Below are 18,649 nucleotides of genomic sequence, written 5' to 3'. Positions count from 1 at the left end.
TCAATTGGAAAGTGATTTATGAAATTGATAAATGTGCAGGTCACCAGTTGGTGTGACATTGGCCTCTTTACAACCAGAAATAAGGAAGTGGTGAAACCCATGAGAGACAATGTTTATAGGTTATAGTGATGGACAAAGTACTCAAGGCATGCAGAATGACGTACCCATCATTACGTTTAACTAATCAGCTCATGGCCGAGGCGAACGGCATTTTAATTGCCGCACTGAAATAAAGAAACAAAGAAAAACATACCCTCTCTGTGGGTGCACTGCAATGGCTCGAGGTTGGTCAAGACCCTCTGAGATCACAACTGAACGATAGAGGCCATTTAGCCTGGCGATCTCAATGAGGTTTAGTCCATGGTCAGTCCAGTAAATGTTTCCTTTAAAAAGAAACCAGACATGCAGCGTATTTAAGGTGATGATCAGGTCTGACATTTAAAGGCCGACATGATTTTTTTCTCTCTCTTCATGCAGTTAAAATAAATAGAAGCAAGACATTGAAAAGAAAACTACCCACATTATTTACATTACATATCCTTACAATCACTAGACAGCACCCTGGAGCAAATACGGGCTAAGAGTCTTGCTCAGAGACACAATGGTAGGAAGTGGCGTTTGACACTCATAGGCAAGTATTTAATCTGCTATGCAGCAAACGCCCCCTGTCTATATGAAGAACGATACAATACAATGAATAAAGTTTAAACAGGAAACACAGCTGCAGCAGGTTGCACGGAGTTCGGACCGGAGTTTCATGTTCGTCGTGTGTAATGTTCCCTGATTGTTATCACCTGCGTATCATTGTATAACTATCCTGTTCATGTCTGTTCGCCGTCAGGTCATTGTTTGGTGATGTTCCCCTGTCCTGTTTATTATGTATTCAACCCCTGTCCTGTGACGTCGTGCGTATCCGTCCTCCCTCCTCGCCATGTCCAGCCAACGGTACATTTACATAAATAACTATATATAACAAGAAAATAACGTTTAATAACGATTGCACGCATGACGCATCAACCAGCACAGGTTGAAATCATCCAGAATGAGGAAGATGAGCATGTGAGAGCTCCCATCCCACTTAACAACAGAAATTATTACACACCAACAAAAGGGAGGTAGTTTCTCTTCAAATACAGAGAACAACTAAACAGTTCTTACTTGTTTTATCTATTTATTTACGCAAAAAAAAAAAAATCTTTAACCAGCCCCACACTTAGTACCCATTTGTAATCAGTGTTCTAAATGTAAAGCAAAGAATAAAATGTGGCTGCACTGGCAGCAGGCTTTCATCTTGTGAAGTTAGTTCAGTATGTACCCAGTGATACGTATAGTACAGGCCCAAAGTTTGGACACACCTTCTCATTCAATGTGTTTTCTTTATTTTCATGACCATTTACGTTGGTAGATTCTCACTGAAGGCATCAAAACTATGAATGAACACATATGGAGTTATGTACTTAACAAAAATTGGAGACCTGGCCTCCACAGTCACCGGACCTGAACCCAGTCGAGATGGTTTGGGGTGAGCTGGACCCCAACAAGTGCTAAACACCTCTGGGAACTCCTTCGAGACTGTTGGAAAAGAATTTCAGGTGACGACCTCTTGAAGCTCATCGAGAGAATGCCAAGAGTGTGTAAAGCAGTAATCTGAGCAAAGGGCGGCTATTTTGAAGAAACTAGAATATAAAACATGTTTTCAGTTATTTCACCTTTTTTTGTTAAGTACATAACTCCACATGTGTTCATTCATAGTTTTGATGCCTTCAGTGAGAATCTACCAATGTAAATGGTCATGAAAATAAAGAAAACGTTTGGCCTGTACTGTAGGTGGTTTGAAACATCTTCAAAAAGAGTATTAAAAATGACACAAGCCTACCCTCACATGAGTTCAATGTACTGGAAAGGGGCAGCCAATCGAAATGCTTACCTGCTATCCAGTCCACGGCAATGCCCTCCACTCTGCTAATGCCCGTGGTAACGATGTCCTCCCTCCACGTCTGGTCTCTCTTTGCTCTGGAAATTTTGTTTAAACCCATGTCCGTCCAGTATATCGTGTCATTAGCTGTGGAGGAAGGTGACAGGACACTTAATTAACAAGTGAGGCTGTGATCCCCAGGGGACATGGGCGCACGTGAGGCAACTGCGTTGTCCTCAGCAATTTTCCACCTTAAATATTAAGGCTGTGTGACATTCATGCAGGAGATCACTTCGCTGATTGAAATGCTAATTTATGCAGTGCGACCTGCATAATAATAATAATAAACCGGAGTGCGAAAAACAACAGCAGAAAGCGAGAATAATTGAGGAGGGTTTGGCGGACATTTTTAAGCCTGTGCGCATGTCGCCTCTTCTTGCCCTTTCCCGAGGTTGCCCTACGAGTGCAGAGGCATGATGCTGTTTATTCGCACCCCCTCCTGTTAGCACAGAACCCACGCTCCGTTAACAGATCCCTTACATGTGACAGGATCCAGCTGGAAGGCCTTTGTCTGCTTCACATTCCGGCAAGCTGCTCCGTAATCGGATGCAAATGGTATGCATGTGTAATCAGCTGTCAGGGGCAGTGCCCACTGGCCGGGGGGGGGGCTTACCTGGCTCACCTGACATTACGGGCCCTGCGCTAAGAATGGGTGTAATGAGACCCCCTGACCATATGGAAGGGTCTGCGGGAAATAGGGTTTGGATGCATTCAACGATGCCCCCTCCTGCAAACACCAGAGCGGCGTGCCACTAATTTCTATTAAAATATGTGTTCCCCTGCACTCCGACTTTGCGTCTGGGCCCAGGTCGACCTCAGTGCAATGTTTATTTATGTGCATACCCCTTCAGCTGTCTCCGGGCGATGTTTAGAGGGATCAGCCTGTCACTGACTTGCCATTTTGTGGCAATTCTCAAATCGTCTCGAGCTCCTACCCACCCCCTTACGCCAATCCATTCCCATTAATGCATTTAGTGCATGGAGCTGGTGACTTTTGGAGCAGGCACTCTAGTTCAGGTAGGAGTAGCTCTTGATTTTCATTGACAGCGTCGCGCAAATGAAGCCGTCCTCATCCTCACTTCCATCCGCGGCACGCATCACCAGCAGAATTCTGCATCTGTGCGGGGCGTATCATTTCCCTGTTGTCACAATGACTAATTCACACAGACGAGCTCCCCCCTCCTTCTGCATGAATAATGCAGGGAACGCGAAACATACCTGGGAATAACATTTAGTCCATGCACCACAATACATGCATTATCTCCATTTCGCATATTAGCACATTCAATACTTCACCGTCAGCCCAGTGCCACGGAGAACGAGAGGAAGATTAATCTGCCTGCGGCATCTTCAGCATCATTTTATTTAACCCAGCAGCCACATCACTGAAAAGGCTGGGATAGGAAGTCCTGTCCAATCGTTTCTAATCAGGGATGAAATCACGCCACAGACGGGCGCTTTGCATGTTTGACTGAGGATAAAAGTAGTGGGAGGACTACGCGTGTTTCGTTTGATGTTAGCGTTAAGATGAACACGCAGCATTTGATCAAAGTGCGCTTGAGTGGAGGGCAAAACCATTCCAGAGGGAGAATGCAGCAAGCACTCATTGGACAGAATGGCTGCTACCTGCATGGAAGTCCACGCCCACGGCAAACAGCGTGCCCGTGATGGGCATCAGCATCTCTGTGTTGTCACTGGGGTCCATGGAGATGCCGCGCACCCCCTCATGGACAGAGTACATGAGGAATGAGCCAATGCCTGAAAATAGAAAAAGAAAGGAATGTCACAACTACCCTGCAATTGATATGTTCCAAGATTGAAACCGGATATACCACAAGAAAACTGCATTGATTCCCTATTACAGAAGCACAGAGCTGCAGGTTGGAATAAAGATGCCGTCGTCTTCCTTAGGCTGCTCCTGTAAGGGGTCGCCACAGCGGATCAAACGGTCTGCTTGTCCGCATAATTGATTTGGCAAAAGTTTTACGCCGGATGCCCACAACCCTCCCGATTTACCCGGGCTTGGGACCGGCACCAGGAAACACACATTCACATGCATCCCCAGTGGCTGGGTTCAGGCTGGAAAAAGATGGATGCTACAGAGGGGTCTTTTAGTTGCACACAGCTTGTTGAGGAGCGGTTCGATGCATTTTTGGTTTAACCCGCTGCCATTTTATTGTGTGAATGGGACCACTGAGACGCAGAGAACCCTATTTTACCCCCTCCCCTCCACACCCGTAAGTGGTGCTGCTACTCCCCAGTCTGTAACTCCTCAGTTGTTTCGCGTCTAGTTGTCCTCCACGGAGTGTCAAACATCCGTAGAACATCATTGTTCTCCAGCCTTGTCTTTTCATTAGAAATGTGCACTGTAGAGAGGATTCCTTGTTGTTCCTACATGAGGTTCCTAGCTGCTACAGAACAACCACGAACATGTTATATGCCATTGTTGTATGTAGGATGCATTTGGGGTTATAGGTCAGGTCAGAGGTTGGGCTAATACGTCTGCGTTTTCACAAAAGAGCTGCTTTGCTGTCCACACGAGTATGTGGAAGAAAGAAATTCACGCTGAAACCTGTTTAAAAAACGAACCGGTCTAGGTCCCGTTGTCGTGTAGATGGGAAATTGTAGCGATACAATCTTGTTTTCCATTTGTGAACATTTGCTTGTAGCTCATTCAGTTGTTAGTACCTGCGTTACACTTCACTTCCAGAACAAGTTAACGTTGATAAGAAGAAAAAAGTTGCGTAGTTTCACTACGAACACAAAACTACACAAAATGTCTGAGGGCGGGCTTTCAGGGAACCTTGCATCATTTCAGGGAATAAAAGGACCCCTTAGCTTCCACATAATTCTAACTATATTATGATAATGGCCACACTATTGCTTAAAACAGAGGCTCATAACAGTATTCCATGTGAATGTGCAGCCAGTGCGGGCAAAGTCTGAATGGAGAGACCGGAAAGGCACGTGCCCACAGCAATCCGCGCCTCCCACGGGGGACAAGCAAAGACGGCGGAGAAAGCATGGTTGAGAATCTGCGGCATCACCTGACAGGTAGAAGCTTACCGGTTAATGTACTGGACCAGCGTAGTCTTAAATACAGTCCGCCCTCTTACAAATCCTGCTGCTAGCAATGTGACCCCCAAGCAGCACACTTAACCCTGCACTGCCCCGGGGGCCCGTCAGATGAACGAGCGAAGCTAAGTAAATGGGAAAACGTACCTTCACAGGACATGCGGTTGCCGAGCAGGTTGTAGCCCACGGTGCAGGCGCAGCTGCGGGTGTTCTCAGAAGTGGGCAGGCATAGCTGGGAGCAGCCGCCGTTGTTCACCTGACAGGGGCTCCTGCCTGGAACATCCGGAACAGTAGCGGCGTATTCAATTATTCAAAGACATTTCACCGGCAACATGAAACTGGTAAAACGGTAAATAAAGCACGGAGGAGGAGAAACAACATGTAGCCGTGGGCTGACCTCAAACTGCAAATTACACCAGGATTAACAAATGGCACGACACCACAGCCTGCTTTCTGAGCTGCATGGATACTTTTAAGTAATTAAATGGGACATTTCCATTGGGTGCGTTATCGGGGATGGCGCAGCTAGCGCGCTGCAGACAGTAATGAGGCAGGTCTGCATTATGAATGGAGAAGCTAATTGCTGTGAGAGTGTCGGGATGAAGAGGAAGTGAGCAGATTTACATCTGACCCTCCTTAATGGTCATCCTTTATTCAGCCGGACAGTTTAGAAGGATCCCCAGCAATGCTGTTAATGGATCTGCCATTACCGTAAATTATTTGGCTAATAACTCAGAGAATGGAAATCCAAAGTCCCAATAAATCTCTGTTCTGCTACATTTTCGGATTATGGGGAGACAAGTGGAGAGACATTCCAAATACTAAACAGGGCACTTTTGAAACAGGACAAGGTAATGTTTCTTCATTAAAAAAAGAAAAAGTATAAAATCATTCAGAGCCCATTTATTTACACAGTGTTATTTTAACACATTATCTATACTGGCTTAAAGGCGTTTCTTTACCCAGAGTGGCAAGATATTTATGGAAAAGGTAGATTCTGAAGACATGTGTGCGCAAGCTTTAAATTGACATTTTAAACAAGGAGCCCAGAGTTCCTTGAACGACACCCGTCTTCTTAGGGGCTCCGTCCTCACCTTTTTGACCCTCCCGGTCGTAAACCTTCATGTGCACCACACCGCTGGTCTTGTTGCGCAGCACCGTGAGGTTTCGCCCATCTCGCTTGGCAACAGTGCCCAGCTGGGCCAGATCCTCATCTGCCCACCACAGCCTGCCACCTGAGGAAAGACCAGCAGTCGAGCAGTCACTTCTATTGCTATAACTGGAACAATTACAGTCACTGTGATGATGATACAAACGGGTCACAAATTAAAGCAAGAAACAATGAATCTCTGTAAACGTCCATAAAGCAAAAGCCTGTACACTTACATTATGTAAATTACTAATATACATTACTGACGCCACAGAATTGACATATGCCTGATTTACAGGAAATGGCAGATAAAGGATATTTGTGGCTTGGAGAGAAAGAGATAACCATCCACCATCCCTTTTGTCATTTTATTGTCATTTTATTTATTCTCAGTACACCTACAGGTGTACATCTTGGTTGCATTTAAGTTAAGCTGTTGCTTAACTTGAGAAAAGCAACTATTATCTTGTAAGTAACAGACACTGGGACATGTCTGCCAAAGGACTTTAAAGCTTTACTGTAGCTGTTACTAGGAAACTTTTTATGTAGCTTTTTTTTTTTTTTTTTTGCCATTTTACTTGCTTGAGGTATGTCTGTGATATTGGGTGTCCTGTGAACATAAAGTAGAGGAAGGAAGGGAGGGAGGAAGGGCAAGGCGGGAGGAAGAGAATTACACATGATGTTCTCTTCCCAGTGAAAGTCGATGAGCCTAAGCACCAGAGACCTGGCTACGTGCCCTAGTTCGGGACAAGGACTTTCCATTCACAAAGCCGTTGGAGTGCAACCAATCTCACAGCGGGGCGCCAGATATGGGCGCCCGCTGCCGCTGCTGCTCCCGCCCTGCGAGATTGAGTATGCCACAGCAGGCTGCAGAGATTGCTCCTGGCTACAGGCCTGGCCCCCAGCCCGTATGCGTTAGCAGGGAACTCAGGAGCAATGAGGAGCAGGGGGAACGCGTAAACAAAAGGCCCGCTCTGGGTCCCTGCATCCATCAGAGGAAGCGTGCTGGTGTAAATGAGGTATTACGAGGTACAGCAGATTTACAAGGGCATGCTGGAGGGGAATGCTGGAGAGAAGGTGAACGGAGGCATCGGAGAGAATCACACGGCGTTGAGTGGGTTTTCTCTCCCGGAGAAATATTGGGCCTATCTCAGGCGGAGCATACAGAAAGTGTACTTCAACGCACGCCTGAACGAAGCAGTACAAACACACACAGGCGAGGATCGGCGAGTCGGTAACGTACTGAAAAAAAAAACAGCCCTTCTCTGGCTTGAAACCAATACCACGAGCCTGACAGTGTAGGTCTGCCGACAATCAATGTCCACCTGAAGGGAAACTCATTTTCGGAGTGAAAGTGGCAAAATGCCTGCTGCCCGCGAGGCGATTGACCCCGCGGCTCCTCCGGCTCAGGTCAGAACGGCTGTCTGTGTTAATTTAGGACGGTGGGCGCCTGTGATTGCATGACTGCTGCTCATCATATGCAATTTTCACCTTAGCCAGTGATTTGATTACAGGTGAAAAGGGTCTAAGGAGCTCCAATCCCCGCACACACAAAACCCAGGGGCCGCCATTCTGGTCAGGTTCATGGCTGCATGGTGAAGGGGAGAGGCTGGATTGGTCCTGTGCCTGTTAAATTGTCCTCAATTAACAATTGTCCATGCTTTTTAATTACTCTCCCTGGTGCACCCAAAGACACGGCTGTAGACCAGCAAACTCCCATCAAGCTTTCCCTTCATCCAGTTTTGTCTTGATTTTCTCTGATAAATTCAGCCTGCTGCACTTTTAAAACATTTTGCTTGTATGATAAGAGCTGTCCATCAAGGCTCGCTCACCTTTTACACCTCTGATGCTAATGGAGGGGGAGGGGGTTAAAATGCTGTGCGGCGAGGCTTCAATCAGATAGCATTTTCATCTCGCATACATGGTAGAATGGCTGTGGGTGCGGTGCGGCAGCTGATAACCCACTTTGAGGGGCTAACCTTGGCAAATCCCCTCATCAAAGATTCTCATCCCTCATTGGGAGGTAAATGATGAGGTACAGGTCAAAGCCCTCTGGAGATCTCAATCTCTTTTAATCTACACTTTGGTTCGGGGTGACCTCGAATCACGGCACAAATAGCTAATTACTAAAACCACGGCAGACTATATCTAAACATGATGGGGACATTAACCGAGATTGGACCTCTTAGGTCCATTTTAGTATCTGTGTGTACCAGTGGCATAGCCTATATATTTCCATTTTAGTCTTTCTAATAATTTTTCTCACAAGCATTAATAGCAGTTGTAAAATGTGCAAATCATGATCATAATGTATAAGATGACCTGTCCAGTCTCCACCCATGCATGTATGCATTACTGTGGTAAAGATTGTTAATATTGGCAGCTGTTGTGTTTTTTATTTATGGTAGTTACATTGATTTATTACAATAAATATTAAGCGAAGTACTATTTTTGTACTGATCTGGAAAGGCTGAGAATGAATGCTGTAGCAGGAAAACTCCTTAACTTAGGATATGTAATGGAGTTCTCAAGAACAACAAAGGTGCCACTGAGGTGCCACTGAGCAGAGCACCGTCCCCACACACTGCTCCCCGGGCGCCTGTCATGGCTGCCCACTGCTCACTAAGGGTGATGGTTAAAAGCAGAGGACACATTTCGTTGTGTCACCGTATGCTGTGCTGTGTATCACAATGACAATCGCTTCACTTTCAATGTAATGTTATTTTGGTGGTACAGAACTGTACTGTTCAACAGTTACAGAATGTTGCTAGCCCTCAATACAGCCCACCTTTCAGTGGCATCTCGAAACATTAGCATTTCTGTCCCGATGTTGTGGTCTCACTGATCAAAAGTTTGCAGAAGTTCGCTTCTCCTGGAGAAGTCAGATATGATGTCTTCATTAGTGGAAAGGAAGGGCCTGGGTGCATTAGGCACTACTTCCGCCTTGGCTGATGACATTCATGAGATGGAACCACCTTAATGCGATTCTTTTGAACTCGGCAGGAGGCAGCATAACAACTGCAAGCACTGATCTCGAACAGAGGTTTTAAAAAGATCACTTCTCTTGTCATATGAACAGTGCGTCACTATATAAACAATATTGCCAGCGAAGGCCACTCCTCTTAGCTTCATTCATCCGTCCATCATTACCGTCGTCACACCGTCCACACTTTGATATATTATTCCAAGACTCCTCTTTGGTGTGATTATGGGCCACCATATTAACACTTTCATCTTTGTATTTTTCATCTGTTTCATTTGCATGCATTGCAGCCTCTGATGTTACTTTATAATCAGGCCAGGAGAAGCGAGACACCTGCAGAGTTGTCAGCTCTTTTTGCATATGGAGATCACGGTAAGTTAAGTGCTCTCTACAGAGCACAACAGAGCAGACACCCAGCTCATGCGAATCCCCCAAAATGAAGGTGCCGGTCTGAAAATGCCTGCTGAGTGTCAGTGAAAATGTAATAATGTCAAAAAGTAGTTTATAGCACCAAAAGATCCTAATACTGACCATATTTAATAATGTTAACCTTCTGATTCATCTCTTGAAACATCAATCTGCCTCATAACTGCCGGAATGACATTTAGAGTTTTTTTGTTAGGCAGAAGAATATTTAATTGCACACATTACCATGTGACACAGTGTTCAACCACGTATTAAAAAAAATAATCATGATTAATCACGATTAATTTATTGCAAAATTATAATTACGTTTTTTAAATAAGTATACAGCCATAATATATACCTCATTTAACTATGCAATTTTGTAGTAACTAATGTTTCTGTATTGAGTCGTGTAAAAAAGTTTACTCCATATACTTGAGACAAAAAACTGTGACAGGACTGAAGCAATAATAACCCAATTAAAAATGTTAGGACGGATGTCTCTTTATGGAAGGACAGGCTAATTTGTGCTTTTCTACTGGTGGAAGAGACACTTGTTTGTGTGGATGCAGAATATTGGGAATACTAATTCAGCCTGCTACATAAAGCAAGAACGAAAAAAATATATATATTATCAGACACACACATACACAAAAAAACAAAGACCCAATGTGACAGCTCTTGCTGAATACCTCACCCTCCTCTGTCACTGTCTAATCAACCGTCCTCATTACTAGCGGTACGGAGGCAGCTCAACATATCTCAAAATTCGGCCTTTAAGGGACTGTGGAATAGACGTCCACAACCTGATTAAAAACGTGATTAAAAAACAGATGCTCTCCACCGAAATGGCTGTCTTCAGAGACGAGCTGGTCTTCATTATCCTGTTCCATCTGGTCCAAAATCAATCATATTAACTTTTCCCCTCTTTGATGTCGAAATATATGTATTGCCATCCTCCGAGGCCCACGTTTACTTTCCCTTTCTCGCCACAGTGCTCCGACACACTCCCAGTTGAGTGGCAGAATGAAAAATGAGTGCATATCCTTGGCATTCGCCTCACATCTTTCCACGCCGCCGTTCTCGCCAGTTTGTTTAGTAAACTTTTGGTCTTTCTCACTCTCGCTTAAGGCCTGCCAAGGATAATAAATATTGAGCACCTTTCCCCACTGTAATGAGCACCAGCAGTCACCGGGGCAGCGCTGTTCGCCAGCATAATAATGCCCTGCTGACCATGGCGAATTAAACCCAGTTTCCTGGCAATGTGGCCCGTCCCATTTCAGCGTTATAGCAATGCTCGCATGTAATCACACACACACACACACACACACACACACACACACACACATACTGAGAAAGATGAACGTCATAAATGCCTTGCTATGTCTGAATATCTCTGGGCACTTTTTTTCAAACTGGCACTAAGTGCGTTGTGACATGCTTGGGGTTGTTCTCTAGTGTAAGATCAAAGGCGTCCTCGGGATTTACATAAATACAAAGAAAAACAAGGAAGAGCTGCTTGGTACTGATCTGTAACTTGAAGAAGAGAAAATCGACTAAAATAACATTGTAAAATAAATGTGTAAAATAAAATTGCATGCTCATTCTGGATGATTTAAACCCTCCCTCATCTATATGTGCGTTCACCCATGATAGTGTTTCTTTCCTGTTTCATCTATTCATTTATGTAAATCCTGGTGACACATTTGACCTTACACTAGCGAACACGCCTCAAGTTGTAAATAGTGCCTTATGTGCCAAGGGCACTGATTGGGCCTGTCTTTGGAGCATATTTACCAGCCGAGGTGATTTACGGCCTCAGTGGAAATGTATTGTTTTCAAGAGTTTAGGTGCATGTAATTATTCAATTTTCACATTATTCGACTAAAGAAATTAGCGGATTATACAGGGGCCAGAAGACAAGTGTACTCTGGTGAATTAGCTGAACACAAAACATAATGAAACAATCCAATAATCACGGACCACCACTTTCTGAGACAGAGAACATGAGGAGAACTTAAAATAAACACTAAAATATACACTTGTACATATTGGTGCAAACGGATTGAAAAAAAAAAAAGAATAAGAAATCCACGTCATGTAAACAAAATCCCCCGATTTTGGCTAAGGAATCAATTTACTTTTCAAAGAAATAACTATATAATTATTCAAAGAAATGCACACTAAAGTTTGTGATCTATTTTTAGAAAACAAAAATGGCATCGCACCACTTGAACCCCGGGCTGCTGTCATTCTTGCACATGCTATACTTCATGTAGACCTTGTAATGGATGGATGGGGAGACAGATGGATGGAGCACCTACCCATGACTGCTAGAGCTGTGGCCTTAGTCAAGTCCCTCTTCAAGGTCTCAATCACCTCGAACGCAGAGCCATCCAGATTGCATCGGTTGATAGTGCCATTAGCAGAGCTCATCCAGTACAATTTGCTCGATCCGTAGTCCACCGATAGACCTGCGGGGAATAGAGGTGCCATGATTTCCTTTTAAATATTGCTTATGTGCCATCATGTGACGCCAATCGTTGACATCTTCACATCAACTGCCTGCCGTGTTCTATTAATGCAATTTAAGATATCAGACTAATAATCTACATATTTGTTTCTGTATTTATCCCAATGAGGATGATTTCTGCCATCTCAAAAACTCTCCCAGCGACCTTCACACAGAACCCAACTCCACAGTTGCTACATTTCTGACAGTGTTGTGGTATTTATGACTGCTGTCAAAATTTGAGGATATTTCAGTTCTGACGACAGGATGTCGTTTGCCCCCTGAAAGCAAATGAATCTATTTATAGCACTAGACTTCTAAGCACACTGCCAGTTATTTACAGATCAGAAGTGAATTAACAATATTCAAGTGATGTTTATTGCATTAATCACTATACATGCATCGAGGACAATTAAAAAAAAAATAAAAAAATAAATTGGTATCACCGCTATCTGAAAGCACATGAGCCTTTGTTAGTAGTGCATTCATGTACAAAATTGCAGAGATCACATGGATGGCAGGACACCAAGGGCTCTTTTGGCCAAAAGGGTTTCAGCCTAAAAACAACTGAACAGGCAGTGGTATTAAAACAGAGCGGTATTAAAACTGAGCATTATTTCAACCATTTAACTCAATTCAACTATTCAAAAGTTTAGGGCCATTTGGAAATGCCCTCATCATTTCTGATCCAACTGAGAACATATTGTTAATGTTTTAAATGAGACTCATTATCAGCGGCAATTAGTCTGCCACTTTAAAAGCTTCATTGAGAAAACAGTGCAATGATCTTAGAAGAGCTGAAAACAGTTGCACTGATTAAATAAATAATCGAGGGAAGTGTTTGGTCTAGTGGGTAAGGAAACGGACCCATAATCATAAAGTTGCCGGTTCGAGTCCCAAACCGCCAAATGTGCCACTGAGGTGCCACTGAGGTGCACTGTTCACACTGCACACACACTGCTCCCCCGGCACCTTTCATGGCTGCCCACAGCTCATTAAGGTGATGGGTTAAATACACAAGACACATTTTGTTGTGTGCACTTTGTGCTGTGCTGTGTTTCACAATAACAATCAATTTCAAATAAGCAATAACACTGGCCAAATTCAGACCAGTTTAGCATCTGTTGCATCCACACATGTGGGTTTGACCACCTTATTTCGAACTTTGTCTGTAACTTCTAAATGGCTCATTAATGGTAGTGTATGGTCCCACTACTATACCAAACTAAGCACATAAAGGGTGGTAGCTATGTTTAAATCCCATCCTTCCAAAATTACCCTGGTAACCCCGTGTGAGACATCAGTGGGACGGACCCTGCAGTATGTATTCCTTTTCTAACTAAATTCCAACAAGCAACGTGAGGCAGTGAAAAAAATGCCATGACATTTACCAACTGGTTCCCTCTGGTTCTGATGCAGGACCTTCCTGTTGCTGCCGTCCATGTTGGCCACATTCAACGTGCCTCCGTCTGTCCAGTAAATTTTCCTGGAATTGTTATGTGAGAACAAATTGAGGACGCGATGGCCTGAATAATGCCACCTTCATTTATTTCCGTGGGTCGTCATGCAAATTGAGGAGTTATTTTTTATACACGATTTGCCAGGGCTCGGGCTCAGACACAATTCATTTTTACTGATAGTGTTGTTGGCAATACACAGGTGCACAGAGCACAAACACAAAAGACACTGCTGAGATCCGCCCGCCTACCCTTTGGTTGGGTGTACAGCCAAACACTTGGGCTTATCGATGCCATGGATGACGGTGGTTTTCAAGGACCCATCTAAGCGAGCAACATTGATCTGCGTCTCATCGTTTTCAGAGCTAAGCCAGAATAGGTTTCTTGAGAGCCAGTCTACCACCAGGCCACGGCAGTTTTGTATATCTGAGGGAAACAAAAACGCATGCCAAATGTATAGTCACCATAGACTATGTATTAGAAAGTATATAGCATCTAAGTTGAAAATTGTGTACCTCCTGAGATGATCGTCTCCAGCGATGATCCATTAATGAAGGACCGCTTGATGGTTTGAGTTTTGACGTCTGCCCAGTAGATTCTTTCCTCCAGTGCATCGTAATCCACCACTGTTACGTCATCGATGTCAGGAACGGTCAAAGCGGTCATAATATTAAGGTAGGGGTTATCTAGGTCCACCCCGCGGATCTCAGTACGTCGGACGTAGAGTAGAAACTTCTTCAGTGCTGTGATGAGTGAAAATATACTGAGGAAACTTGCTGCTCATAATAAATTGTGTTCACTCATTGAATGTGATAAAATACTAGGGATATTACAATACCTAGTAGCTAGGTATAAAGATGATATAAACATTATCTAAATGTGAACACTAATATAAACCTGATCTAAAACTATGTTTTAACTCATTGTGCACTCTTGTGCAACTTAAATCATGACAAATGTTTAAATCAACCATTATACAGTTGGTTCTATTGAATGGTACATCAGCACATGTTACGATTTTGAAACTGTGAATAAATAGGAAACGTAAATTCAAGCATCCAGTCGCAGATGGACGTGGCAAGGGCACGGTTAGTGCTGTAAATGTCCACTCACCAGTACAGGAGCGCTTGTTAGGGGTCAGCTTCATGAGGTGGGGGCAGGCGCAGGAGGCCGTGCGGTTGTAGTCGATAAGACACAGGTGGGAGCACGGCCCCCTCCCATCATTCTCCTCACAAGGGTTTGAAGCTGAGAAAAAAGAAATCAATACCACATTTAATGAATCTGAGACATGACATCTACCAACCTTCACAAGCACTGAAAGGGAATTTGAAATTGGAGGAAGATAACCTTTCATTAACGTCAAATGAGTGAAATGTGCAGCCTTTGAGGATTTGTGCAGAGACAATCATGGCCTTCGTTGAGACCACTGCGCTGCAAAATGGACAGACACTTTGAATGGAAAGGAAGGAGGGAATAGGAAGAAGCACAAATGCTTACAGAGAAAAAGGGCAAAAAAGGGCAGGGGGAGGTATACAGCACTTGGAAGGCCATGATTTAGCCAATGAAAAGGCAAGACTGGCGCCAACTTCTTTTTTTTTTTGTGAATGCCCGTGCTTCAAGGACCATCAACTAAAACGTTCCTTTCTATGAAGTGTGAATAAATAATCACGACCAACAGATTATTTATAGTAAAAAGATGCATCCATTTGGCAGATCAAATTTGCAGAATCCATTGCTGTTACAAAATAATGATGCAAACATTTGGAGATGAACCAGATATATTCACACTAGAATGAACTTGGCCAGTTTGTTTGCTTCTTAAATCAGTGCAAATCATTATTTTTTTTAATAATCATTGAAGCTTTTCAAGTGACAGACTTGCATTAGTGAACACAGCATTACATTGTAACTCAAGACTAACAGTTGCTGATAATGGGCCTCTCTACATATATGCAGATGTTTCATTTATTAACAACCATTTCCAGCCATCATCAGGATATGAACAATTTGATGTTTCATATAAAAAAAGAGATTTTCTAAAGAAGAGATTTCTAAAGAAAAAAAATTAAAAAGGCACTGTTTCTTAATGCTTATTCTACTCTTCTGCATCTAATAACATCCCATATACTGTTCAAGCATCTGTTTTAAAGCAAGGTTGGATGAGTTCAAGGTCCAAAATAGTCGTGCAGCTATGTCAGGCACAGATCCGTGCTTCTACTCCGCAGTCTTCACGCCCACCCACACATCCTCAGTCTTCCAGCCTGAACCTCGCTGCAAACCAGCAGCTACGGGACGCAATTACTAACAGAACCAGTTGCTCCTTGTAAGTAATTGCTCCAGTGGGGCTTTGAAAATGGGGCTATTATTTCTTTCCAATGCTGATTTGTTTTCATACATGCAAGTGGCATATTTTTGCAATCATTTGCCATAAGCAAATGCAACAAAATAGTTTCCAAGTGACTAAATTATAGGTCGGAGTCTGTGCATATTCAGCGGGTCTAGAGGGGAAAGCTGCCAATGTAACTAAATCCGACAACAGCGCATGCACCCCACACGCTGGTAAAACGACATTTTGACGATGTGTCTTTAGCCAACTACAACCTATCTGCCATTGGTTTAGAAAATGAAGCATGGAGGGCATAAAACCTGATATGGACATATCAGTGCATTCCTTTTTTAACATCCAGTGTAAAGAATCTTCGCTGTGATCAGCCTACTATACTTTAATGTGGGCTCCATTTAAACTGAAATGCATGTACTGTCCAACATTTAAGCAACTTGGCAACCCAGTGCCTGAGTGGTTTGGAGAATGCAGGCCTTTTTCAAGTTCAAGTGAGCTTTATTGTCATTTCGGTTACATACATGTTAGTACATGCATGACAGTACGTAGTGTAACGAAAAAACATGTTTCTGTGGAACCTGGTGCTACGTGTCACATTTAAACAAAGTTACATACTGAAATAAAGAGCATGTGTGCGACATCAACAAACTGGGCTACATAAAGTGCAAGCAACCGCAAGCAAGCACTGTTAGGCTGCTTTCACACCAACAGGCTTTAGTGCGCTTCAATTGAACTTAACTTCGTTTCCCCGCTGCTGGGCATTTCCATCATGCTCTCTGCATCAGGACCAGGGCAGATGACTAACTCCGCCCACAACATAGTGACATGTGCATTTAAAGGAGAACTACCAAGGAGAATACGACTGTTACAAAGTGAGCGCGGACTGAACGGCAACAGTGTCATCACGTGTAGAAAATGGATGGGATGCATTACGATACATCGATATCGAGGCATTGATAATCGTAACCAAATCGAATCGTGAGACGAGTGAAGGTTCACACCTCTTTGTTGTTTGTGTCTATTTCTGTTAATTTTGAACACGTTTGAGAGGTGACAATTTCAAACATGACCTTTAACATTTTTTCCCATATGTTACACTGCACAAAAACAAACATACACAACATTTGTCCATATATAGAAAAAAAACACATAAACAGCAAATTTATTGGAAAATGCCATCCTGGAAAACGTATACAGGGAGTGCAGAATTATTAGGCAAATTAGTATTTTGTCCACATCATCCTCTTCATGCATGTTGTCTTACTCCAAGCTGTATAGGCTCGAAAGCCTACTACCAATTAAGCATATTAGGTGATGTGCATCTCTGTAATGAGAAGGGGTGTGGTCCAATGACATCAACACCCTATATCAGGTGTGCATAATTATTAGGCAACTTCCTTTCCTTTGGCAAAATGGGTCAAAAGAAGGACTTGACAGGCTCAGAAAAGTAAAAAATAGTGAGATATCTTGCAGAGGGATGCAGCATTCTTAAAATTGCAAAGCTTCTGAAGCGTGATCATCGAACAATGAAGCGTTTCATTCAAAATAGTCAACAGGGTCGCAAGAAGCGTGTGGAAAAACCAAGGCACAAAATAATTGCCCATGAACTGAGAAAAGTCAAGCGTGCAGCTGCCAAGATGCCACTTGCCACCAGTTTGGCCATATTTCAGAGCTGCAACATCACTGGAGTGCCCATAAGCACAAGGTGTGCAATACTCAGAGACATGGCCAAGGTAAGAAAGGCTGAAAGACGACCACCACTGAACAAGACACACAAGCTGAAACGTCAAGACTGGGCCAAGAAATATCTCAAGACTGATTTTTCTAAGGTTTTATGGACTGATGAAATGAGAGTGAGTCTTGATGGGCCCGTGGCTGGATTGGTAAAGGGCAGAGAGCTCCAGTCCGACTCAGACGCCAGCAAGGTGGAGGTGGAGTACTGGTTTGGGCTGGTATCATCAAAGATGAGCTTGTGGGGTCTTTTCGGGTTGAGGATGGAGTCAAGCTCAACTCCCAGTCCTACTGCCAGTTTCTGGAAGACACCTTCTTCAAGCAGTGGTACAGGAAGAGGTCTGCATCCTTCAAGAAAAACAGGATTTTCATGCAGGACAATGCTCCATCACACGCATCCAAGTACTCCACAGCGTGGCTGGCAAGAAAGGGTATAAAAGAAGAAAAACTAATGACATGGCCTCCTTGTTCACCTGATCTGAACCCCATTGAGAACCTGTGGTCCATCATCAAATGTGAGATTTACAAGGAGGGAAAACAGTACACCTCTCTGAACAGTGTCTGGGAGGCTGTGGTTGCTGCTGCACGCAATGTTGATGGTGAACAGATCAAAACACTGACAGAATCCATGGATGGCAGGCTTTTGAGTGTCCTTGCAAAGAAAGGTGGCTATATTGGTTGCTGATTTGTTTTTGTTTTATTTTTGAATGTCAGAAATGTATATTTGTGAATGTGGAGATGTTATATTAGTTTCACTGGTAAAAATAAATAATTGAAATGGGTATATATATATATATTTTTGTTAAGTTTCCTAATAATTATGCACAGTAATACTCACCTGCACACAAAGATATCCCCCTAAAATAGCTAAAAATAAAAACAAACTAAAAACTACTTCCAAAAACATTCAGCTTTGATATTAATGAGTTTTTTGGGTTCATTGAGAACATGGTTGTTGTTCAATAATAAAATTATTCCTCAAAAATACAACTTGCCTAATAATTCTGCACTCCCTGTACA

At 43.3% G+C, this 18,649-nt stretch overlaps 1 protein-coding gene across 1 annotated transcript in view; it reads right to left on the bottom strand.

Annotated features, from left to right (window-relative positions):
- Positions 1-18,649, bottom strand: part of LOC114796641 (low-density lipoprotein receptor-related protein 1B-like) — a 236,072-nt gene that overhangs the window by 65,822 nt on the left and 151,601 nt on the right. Inside the window, exons 28-37 of the mRNA XM_028991025.1 lie at positions 14,671-14,802; positions 14,073-14,300; positions 13,809-13,983; positions 13,492-13,586; positions 11,913-12,062; positions 6,145-6,285; positions 5,198-5,323; positions 3,602-3,733; positions 1,928-2,062; positions 254-383 (exon numbers count right to left, since the gene is read on the bottom strand). Of these exons, the coding sequence (XP_028846858.1) occupies positions 254-383; positions 1,928-2,062; positions 3,602-3,733; positions 5,198-5,323; positions 6,145-6,285; positions 11,913-12,062; positions 13,492-13,586; positions 13,809-13,983; positions 14,073-14,300; positions 14,671-14,802 (1,444 nt within the window). The remainder of the gene's footprint in view (positions 1-253; positions 384-1,927; positions 2,063-3,601; positions 3,734-5,197; positions 5,324-6,144; positions 6,286-11,912; positions 12,063-13,491; positions 13,587-13,808; positions 13,984-14,072; positions 14,301-14,670; positions 14,803-18,649) is intronic.

The sequence above is a fragment of the Denticeps clupeoides genome, chromosome 9 (genome assembly GCF_900700375.1).
Source record: "Denticeps clupeoides chromosome 9, fDenClu1.1, whole genome shotgun sequence".
NCBI lineage: Eukaryota > Metazoa > Chordata > Actinopteri > Clupeiformes > Denticipitidae > Denticeps > Denticeps clupeoides.
The sequence above is the reverse complement of the archived record's forward strand: the minus strand, read 5'-3'. Positions and strand labels throughout refer to the sequence as shown.